We start from the raw sequence: 9,649 nt of genomic DNA on the forward strand, positions 1-9,649 counted from the left end.
GAGAGATTCCTCAATGAGGCGGCTCCACGCGCGCCTCTCCAATGTCCTTCGATCCCGAGCGCATTCTTCTTCCCCCGCGATGGATCTTGCGCCATTACCAGCGCCAGCGCCATCGCTCCAACAGCAGCAGCAGCAGCATCAGGACGAGAAAATGGCCAGGTATTCCATCAATTCCAGGATCATCCTCGATCTCCTCAAGAATGCCAAGCGCGGCGAGAGCATGGACGAGATCATGAGACAGTGGAGCGGCTTGCTCACGACCTACGTCGTGGCGGATGTTCTCAAGCATCTCCCGAGCTCCGAGGCGGCTCTCCGGTTCTTCGAGTGGGCACCCAAGCGAATGGGCTACGAGCACAACGTCTTCACGTACAACAAGCTCCTCCTCCAGCTGACGAGAGAGCATCGCCACGACAAAGCCAGCGCCGTGTTCCAGGAGATGATCGACAAGTCCTGCCAGCCCGATGCCTTCACCTTTGCGATTCTCTTGCGGGGACTTTGCCGATCCAACCAGCTCGAGAAAGCTCGCCAGCTCCTGGGAAGAATGAAGGAGATGGGGTGCGTTCCAGACGATGCCATCTACAATGCTCTCATCTCCGGCTACTCCAAGGCCAAGGATTTCGGCCAAGCATTCAAGTTCCTGGCCGAGATGGTGAAGAACCATTGCCTTCCAACGGTGGTCACGTACACGAACATCGTGGATGGGCTTTGCAAGGCCGGGCGGACCAAGGACGCGGTGAAGTTACTGGATGAGATGCGTGACAAGGGATGCTCTCCGAACATCTATACTTACAACGTGATCGTGGAGGGGCTTTGCGAGGAGAGGAAGCTGGACGAGGCCAAGAAGATGCTCGAGGAGATGGCTGTGCGAGGATACTTTCCAGACGTCGTGACTTACAACTCGTTCATCAAGGGACTTTGCAAGTGCGACCGAGTGGACGAGGCACGAAAGTTTCTGGCGAGGATGCCTGTGACTCCCGACGTCGTGAGCTACACCACGGTGATTAACGGGCTTTGCAAGTCCGGGGATTTGGATTCAGCGAGCAGGATGCTGGATCAGATGACCAACCGTGGCTGCACTCCCGACGTTGTCACGTACTCCTCGTTGATAGACGGGTTTTGCAAAGGTGGCGAGGTGGAACGAGCCATGGGTCTTCTAGACTCGATGCTGAAGCTCGGGTGCCGGCCAAACATGGTAGCTTACAACTCGCTGCTCGGGGCTCTCCACAGGCTGGGACATATTGGCAAGGCTGAGGACATGCTAGTCGAGATGGAGAGGCGGGGATTTACTCCAGACGTGGTTTCCTACAACGCTTGCATTGACGGGCTTTGCAAGGCGGAGCGAGTGAAGAAGGCCAAGGCCGTGTTTGACAGGATGGTGGAGAGGGGCTGTACGCCCAACGCCTCGAGCTACAGCATGTTGGTGGAGGAGCTTTGCAAGAAAAAGGAGCTTGACGATGCTATAACTCTGGTGGAACAAGCTCGCGAGAAATATCAGATTGTGGACATTCTTCTTTACACGGTGCTGCTGGACGGGCTTTGCAAAGGTGGTCGATTCGACGAAGCTTGTGCGCTGTTTAGCAAAGTTTTGGACGAGAAGATCTGCGAGCCGGACGTGTTCTTCTACAACGTTATGCTCGACAGTCACTGCAAGCGCAGGCAGATTGATAAAGCTCTCCAGATTCACAAGCAGATGCTAGAGAGGAACTGCTGCAACGTCGTCACCTGGAATATTTTGGTTCATGGACTGTGCGTGGACGACAGGCTCTCAGATGCGGAGACGATGCTTCTGACGATGGTGGACGAGGGATTTATTCCGGACTTCGTCACGTATGGGACACTAGTCGATGCTATGTGCAAATGCGGAAAATCTGCGGCCGCTCTAGAACTGTTTGAGGAGGCAGTAAAAGGTGGATGTGTGCCGGATGTTGTCACCTACAGTGCTTTGATCACGGGGCTTGTCCACGAGAACATGGCCGAAGAAGCATATCTGCTCTTCACGAAACTTGTCGAGCGACGCTGGGTGCCGGATGACAAAACGCTCGGCCTTCTTCACAGGAAGCTGAAGCTGTTGAACAAGCCAAGGAAGGCGGAGGTGGTGGACTTGTACTTGACCACTTGACGAACAGGAGCTCTCGAATCCAAAACTGGTGAGTTTGATTGTTGTAACATTGTGAGTTTTCTTTGTTTTCCAACTCCTGCTTTCATTTCAGTGGGGGATGGATGTCATGGCTGCGGCAACGTTCCTATCTGCCACAATCCAGGACTCTCAAGTGAGCAAGGCTCAAGAAGAGCTTCAATGGCGTCAATTGTTTGAAGACCCATCTCTATGGTGGGACAACAGGAACCACAACGTAAGTGCTTCTGTATTGTTTTCTTAGTTTTCATGGGATGGGTCTTTACTGCAGCTACATGGTTCGCAGCACGATTTCAAGCACGCACAATCAGGTGCCACGCTCACGATTGCTTCCTCGTTTTGTCCAAAATGGGCAAAGCTCGGCCTCAAGTGCTTGAAGGTTTCAAATTTCAAAGCCCGAGCACAGTACAGAGATGGTGAGGAGCCTATCTTTGAGAAGAAAACTCAGAGCACTGACAGTGACGGTACCAGGCAGAGTAAAAGTCGCTCAAATCAACATCGCGAGAGCGTCTCCAGCCTAGTAGCCGCATTGAAAGCCTGCACTGGCTCGAGAAACTGGGCTCGGGGCATGAAACTTCATGCGGTTGCTGTGGAAAATGGAAAGGACTCCAACATCTTCGTGGCAAGCTCGTTGGTCGGCATGTACTCGAAGTGTGGACGCATGGAGGATGCCCGGAAGGTGTTTGACGGTATGCAGAAGCGGGATGCAGTGTCCTGGAACACTGTGATACTTGGCTATGCTGAAAATGGTGACGGAGAAACAGCACTGGAACTCTTTGAGAAAATGCAAGCAGAAGACCATTTGTCACCGGACTCTTGGACGATTGTTTCTGCACTGAAAGCTTGCTCCAGCCTGGCTGCGGCAGAAAGATCAAGGGAAGTTTTTGGAGAGCTTGTGAAGATTCAGACTCTGGAGAAAGGAATGGCTGTTCACAGCTTGGCTTTGAAGAACAGGTGTGACTCGGACAGATTTGTGGCCAGTGGCTTAGTGGACATGTATTCGAAGTGCGGAAGTCTATCATCTGCTCGGGCAGTCTTCGACGGTTTCTCCGACAAGGACGTTGCTCTGTGGAACGCAATGATCCTTGGATACGCAGAAAATGGAAGTGGTGACCTCGGGTTGAAGCTGTTCGTGGAGCTGATAGAATCAGATGTCGAGCCGAACGCTCGGACTTTCGTAGCAGCTCTCAAGGCCTGCACTGATCTTGCAGCGACAGAACAATCTAGAAAGTTTGATGGGACGCTTGTGAAAGCTAAAGCTCTGGAAGAAGGATTGGCCTTACATTCTCGGGCAGTGGAGAAACAGCTCGAAGCAGACATCTTCGTGAGCAACATGCTGGTCGATGTGTACGCGAAGTGCGGGAGCATGGCACTTTCGCGTGGAGTTTTTGACAGGATGCGGACTCACGACGTGATTTCGTGGACCGCACTGCTCTCAGGCTACTGTGACAATGGTGAAGAGGAGGAGGCACTGGAGCTGATCTCAAGAATGCTGCAAGATCCTGGAAGGTGTTCTCCAAATGCTCGAACGTTTGTGGCAGCATTTAAGGCCTGTGCGAACTTGGCAGCAAAAGAAGATGCCCAGGTAGTCGCAGGAAAGCTGGTGAAGATGGTTTCACTGGAAAGAGGGACGGCTCTTCACGTTGAAGCAGCAAAGTCCGGCTTTGCCTCGGACCTTTTCGTGAGCAACACTCTGATCGACATGTACGCGAAGTGTGGTGCTCTTGAAGCTGGCCGCAGTGTTTTCGAGCGCATGAAAATCCGAGCTCCGGCATCTTACAACGCACTGATGCTGGGATACGTCGACAGTGGTGAGGCCGAAGAAGCTCTGGCGCTGTTCGAAAGAATGAGCTGCGAACCAGATGCGCGAACTTATGTGGCTGCTCTCAAGGCGTGCACCATCCTCGCATCCAGGGAACAGGGCAAAGAAATCAGTGGCAAGCTTGTCAAGGCGGAGTCACTTGGAAAGGCCAGAGGTCTTTTCGATCGGGCTGTGAAAGGTGGATTCTTTCCGGACTTGTTCGTGGCCAACACTCTGATCGACGTCTTCGCAAAGTGCGGCGACTTGGAAGAGGCTCGCAGGATCTTCTACTCGATGAAGCAGCGAGACGTGGTATCGTGGAACGTCTTGATGCTCGGCCTGGCCGAGAGAGACCAAGGCAAGCTAGCTCTCGAGCTCTTCGAGGAGATGAAGTCACAGGCTCAGTGTGATCCCGACTCCAGGACTTACGTCGCAGCTCTCAAGGCCTGTGCAAGCGTCGGGGCCTTAGAGATGGGACGAGCTCTCCACGAAGTCATCCGCGAGCTCGGCCTGGACGAGAGCGATGGGATCCTCGCAACCAGCCTGGTGGATTTCTACAGCCGATGCGGGAGCATGAGTGAAGCTCGCGAGGTTTTCGACTCCATCAAAGCTCCCAAAGACGTGGTGGCTTGGAACTCGCTGCTCGCCGGCTATGGCAGGCAAGGTGGCGGAGACAATGCAACAGGCACGATGCTGGACGTGTTCTCGCAAATGCGAGAGCGAGGAGTGAAGCCAGTCGGGATCACTTACCTCTGCCTTCTCACGGCTTGCAGCCACGCCGGTTTGATCGACGAGGCACAGCGGCTCTTCGACGAGATGTGGAGTAAGAACGGGATCAAACCCGGGCTGGAGCACTACCACTGCTTGATCGATGCTCTGGGGCGAGCGAACCGGATCGAGGAAGCACTGGCTATGGCGGACAGGATGCCTCACGCTGCGAACTGCGTCACCTGGACGATGATCTTGAGCGCTTGCCACAAGTGGAAGAACTCGCGAGTGGGAAGGATCGCTTTCGACGCGCTCCAGCGGCTGGATTGCAAAGAATCCGCCGCATACGTGCTCATGGGCAACACATTGTAGAAAACAATTTAAATCTTGAAAGCGCGGGGAAGACATATAGTTTGTAGATGGAACCGTGGTGTTTGTGAAAAGCTCTTCATCACTCCGGTTCCAAAGTAGAATCCTCCCACAATTTAGAGCTCTTCGTAGCAGCAGTCAGCAACCTGGAGAAATTGGTGCAACAAATGATATCAGGAGGAAGAAAACCGGCAATGGTGACCATGACTACTTGAGGAGCTGAGGTGGAAGATAATATTAGGAAGATCAAGCTCGGCACAAGTTGCCACAGCATTGAGGAGATGGGAAAGAAAGATGCAACTTGCTTCCATGTACAAGAACAATCCTTCCTCGCACTGGAGGTGCATTTCTTCAAAGATCTAAGAGGATGTATTTTTTTTAATTGTTATCTGTTGTGGCAAGCTTTAGCGTCCCCAGCACAAGCAAGGAGATCCTCTATGCAAATCAAAAGCTTAAGCTCAAGTTACAAAAATATTTTAAAAATCTAAAAGCTGGGTATACTCTTTAGCTTGTCTTATCAAGTTTAGTTCCTTCAATTTTTATTATATATACAGTCAATTACTTTGAGATACAAAAGATTTTCCCTCTTGGTAAGCAATTTATATGGACTATTGGCAACTAATATGTGATTGCAAAGTACATCTTTTATTTATGGATACATTCTTTTGTTTTCAATTGCATACAAAAACATTATGCACACAATCACATTTCTTTATGATAGTAATGAAGAGGAGCTTGATGGTGATTGAGAACACAACAAGCTCCAGGTGGTTAACCACAAGTCACTTGAACTAGTAATTGTATCATAGGGAGATCTTAATACAACTCAAGAAGCACCAAAGGCATGTATTGTGACCATTAGAAGATCTTTCCTTAGATGGGGATTAAGTAAGATCTTTGTCAGCAAGATACTATTGAAAGCATGACAGTTACCAGCACGATCACCACCACCACAGTAATCAGAGAACTTGGACTACTGTTCAAATCATTAGAATTCCAAAGGTGGTGGTGGTTCTTATGGAGTTTACCATGAAGAGTTTGGACTATAGCTTGAGCAAATGTGAATAAGTTATTTATTTAGATTTTAATGCAAATGTTAAATGAGCTTTTTTAATGCAAAACATTATGTATATACATGTTTTATACTATACATTACTCTAAATTAAAACAAAGCGTGTCACATTTGCATATGTTCGAGCTCCTTCTAAACCCTTGCAGCTCGCAGCTCGTTGCCACTTTGTCGTTCGCAGCTGCTTGTAGCTTGCCGCTCACCACCACCCGTGCTTGCAGCCTGCCACTCCCCATGCCGCTTGCTACGATGGGGGACATAAATAAAAAGCTCATGGAAATTATTCTCAAAGAATATTTTGCTGGATTAAACCCGGAAGTGTCCTAAGCATGATCGAAGGGGGACAATCATTAGTATGTTTTATTACTCTTGATTCATGAACAAACGCTCAGTGCTTCGTTTCCTTACCTTTAGCCATTTCCACAATCTTATTTATCAAAAGCGCCTTGTTCCTGAATGCTTTTCTCCCCGTCTCTTTCATTCCAAACTTCTCCTTAGCCATTTTCTCTAGCTCAACTCTCTCAAGCGCCAGAAGTCCAAACCCGTCGTCACAGACATCCGCATAATTAGTTTTCCAGACCCGGTTACTCGCAATCTCATGAAGTAGCTTGTAGTCTTTGGCGTTCAAGCCTGGTAAAGATCTATCATCAAACGGCTGAATGTGCTGCTGGAATGCAGGTGTTTCGTATGTGCTCCTCGACCATGACTCCTGCATCCCTCCACTATACTCGGGCTTGGAGGAACATCCCATGAACACATAGTGGAGCTTAACGTTGTCCGCGGTCATAAACTTGTCAATGTCCGGAAACCAGGTTCGCAGATAATCCAAGCTCATAAACTGCCAACATGACTTGATGTGTTCGTCGATATTGACAGTGTACTGGAGAGCCACAATGTGGAGACGGGAATTCTCGTCCACCCAGGCCAGCACCGCATCAACGAAAGGAAAACGCACGTCCAATGGCTTGTAGAAATAACCATTGTTGGGGCTGATCTTCAACATGGTCTCGACACTGCAGGAAGGAATAATGTTGAAGTCCACCACAGTGATGTGCCCCGAGATCTTCAGCTCACCGAGCACGAGCCCCTTCTTTTGAATTACATTTGCCAGAACGTCCTCGCACAACCAGCCAAGAAATGACCAGCTCACCTCCACGTCTTCACGATCCGAGAGCCGTCTAACATACTCCATCCAAGCTCCATCCTGATAAGGCTTGATTTTCTCTTCCTTGGCACGCACCACCCTCGTGTAAATTCTCTCGATAAAGCTGGAGCAGTAGACTCCCCTAACAGGATCCAGCACGTAAGTTGCGTCGAGACATGCCATGGCAGCGGCATCAGGGCATTCGCCTTCAAGCCGAATAGCTTCCGCCTTCTTGCGAACGCTTGAAATCTCACGGTGCTGGGCAAACCTCAGGAGAACTTTGTCCCAGTAGTCATCCTCGCTAAGCAGCTCCACCATCTGTTCTTCACTTGGTTCCAAGGGTGCTGCTAAGCCGACACTTTGCCGGAGGCTGGCACAACTTGTGGTCTCCGAGTCCAGCAAATCCCGCGTGACTTGGCCACAGCACTCGCATAGAGCCTCCAGAAAAAGGGGCACGAGCCCAGTGTGGTATTCGATGCTTTGCAATCGACCCTCAAGCTTTCCAAGCACACACCTGGATGCGTACGTGCTGAACTCAGGCTGGTCATAGGACGTTATCAGTTAGATGGACAATAGTATTAGTACCAAAGCTTACCAAGCTGAAGCCCCTGTCTACATACGCAAACAGCTCAAGACGTAGAGTAATAGAGTACGGATAATCATGCACAATGCGGGATTTCGGGCCGGTACACCACCATACCCTCTCCCCAGTTCGCAACAGCCGGTCCAAATTCTCAGAAACGCTACTCTTCCGCCCGGAGTCGTAAGCCGGTCCCTGAAAGAAGTCCAAAGGGTCCAGCTTCTCGCCGCCATCCACGAAGAAGTAAAACTCCTCCTGCTGCTGCTGCTTACGGGCCTCCACAAATTCAGTAACATTTGTCACGGAAGAAAGCTTTTGAATAGCACATATCACGGTGTCCGAGCCCTCCGCCAGAAATGAAAACAGCAAACTGTTTCTCATCGCTTCAGTTTCAGCAATCGAGAGCGTCTCACCCACAAGGTAGACTAGCCGCTTCTTCTTCACGTTACCGTGAGGCAGTGCTGAGGCTGGAGCAATTGGGCCGGCATTGGTGTTGTCGGCATGAACCCAGCCAAAGAGTATGCAGTAAAGCGCCCTGAAGTCGGACGACTTTCCTACGCCCCTGGGCCCATAGATCACGTAGTTATAATCGGACTCGTACCACCGAATGAGGAGTTCTCGTACAGTCGTTCTACCCACGAAGTTGAGAACTACTTCCGGCCTCGTACACGCACGACCTACACCAGGATACGGCAGGGCTGTCGATGTGCTCGGATCCGTGAGATCACTGTCCTTAAGCTTCAAAAGATCTTCAATCGCAGCTTTGGCCTCTTCAAGTGAAATTGAATCACCGTTCGGCATAGCGCCAACCAAAACCCTAAGCCTTAATCCGGCAGCCCAATCGGAGCCGTCGGATCTAGGCAAATATCGTTTTTTCCATCGTGCGTTATTTTGAAAAATCTTGGGCCGCTGATCCATGCTGCCGTTGTGCTCCTCCCGTTTCTCATCGCGGCTTGCAAGGGCTATAGTTGATAAATATTTCCATCAACAAAATATGGTTGACAAAATATCACCATCCAATCATGTTAAAAAGTGACTGTAAAACTCCTTGTTATGTTTTCTTTCTACACAAACATTGTTAAGGGAAATGCTCTGCAAATGAAAAGACTTTAAAGGGAAAAGAAAACTCCTCTCTTCCTTCTCGTCCAAGCCAAATGAGAGACACCATTGGTACTTGATTGTTAATGTCTAGAGTTTCACTATATCAACATGTAATTGTGTTATAGAACTTTGTAGCTCCTAGATTCCAGAGATTTATTCTTTCTTCTTTTAAATTTTAGCTCCTCTCTCAGCTAATATAAATGTCCGAGTTCACCTGTAAAGACGCAATTCAGCTCTGGCACATTCATTGCAAGAGCTTGGTGATGGGCACCGTTTTTTGGAGTATACGTTATGATGTCTGCATGATCATGAGCAGATGATCTGTGGCAATGTGCTGGGAAAGGTCACAATCCAAGCTAAATAAAATTAAGAAAATCGATGGTTCCAATCGTCAAACAAAAGCTCACCACAGTCTCCAGCGAGCTTTAGGTTGCAATCCCACGTCCTAGTGTGTCCAGGATGCCCAACCGTCTTTGAAAAATTACAATGGATTTACGCTGCTTCCAGCAAAGAAGATTGCCGCATGATAAACTTAACAGCTTTTATTCATCCCATTTGACAGAATCTTTCGGTGGAAGGGAAGAAAAAAACTGGTCTGCTGCAGCCTTGGCTGCTCCAGGCCCTGGCCAGCGATCGGCCACGAGCCTGCCATCCGACGGCCATGAATATTTTAATGCTTACGGAAAATTTGATAGATATTCTTGTGCTTCTTGATATTATTTAGGGTTCTTGGGCGCATCGAA

General features: G+C 49.6%; 2 protein-coding genes across 3 annotated transcripts; both read left to right on the forward strand.

Annotated features, from left to right (window-relative positions):
- The first annotated feature begins 79 nt into the window (after window positions 1-79).
- Window positions 80-2,119, forward strand: LOC9659151 (pentatricopeptide repeat-containing protein At1g63330). The gene has a single exon (XM_024664594.1). The coding sequence runs from the start codon at window positions 80-82 to the stop codon at window positions 2,117-2,119; it is 2,040 nt and encodes a 679-aa protein (XP_024520362.1).
- On the forward strand, window positions 2,036-5,282 carry LOC112342548 (pentatricopeptide repeat-containing protein At4g04370-like). Of its 2 annotated transcripts, none has more exons than XM_024664563.1 (3): window positions 2,036-2,147; window positions 2,211-2,351; window positions 2,406-5,282. In XM_024664563.1, exons 2-3 carry the CDS (start codon window positions 2,217-2,219, stop codon window positions 5,013-5,015), a joined length of 2,745 nt encoding a protein of 914 aa, XP_024520331.1. In that variant the 5' UTR covers window positions 2,036-2,147; window positions 2,211-2,216; the 3' UTR covers window positions 5,016-5,282. The 2 variants fall into 2 exon arrangements, with proteins under 2 accessions (XP_024520331.1, XP_024520332.1); XM_024664564.1 differs by lacking the exon at window positions 2,036-2,147 and having other exon boundaries at window positions 2,236-2,351; window positions 2,406-2,550; window positions 2,606-5,282.
- Window positions 5,283-9,649: the final 4,367 nt, after the last annotated feature.

This window comes from Selaginella moellendorffii, unplaced genomic scaffold, assembly GCF_000143415.4.
Source record: "Selaginella moellendorffii unplaced genomic scaffold, v1.0 SELMOscaffold_112, whole genome shotgun sequence".
Lineage (NCBI taxonomy): Eukaryota > Viridiplantae > Streptophyta > Lycopodiopsida > Selaginellales > Selaginellaceae > Selaginella > Selaginella moellendorffii.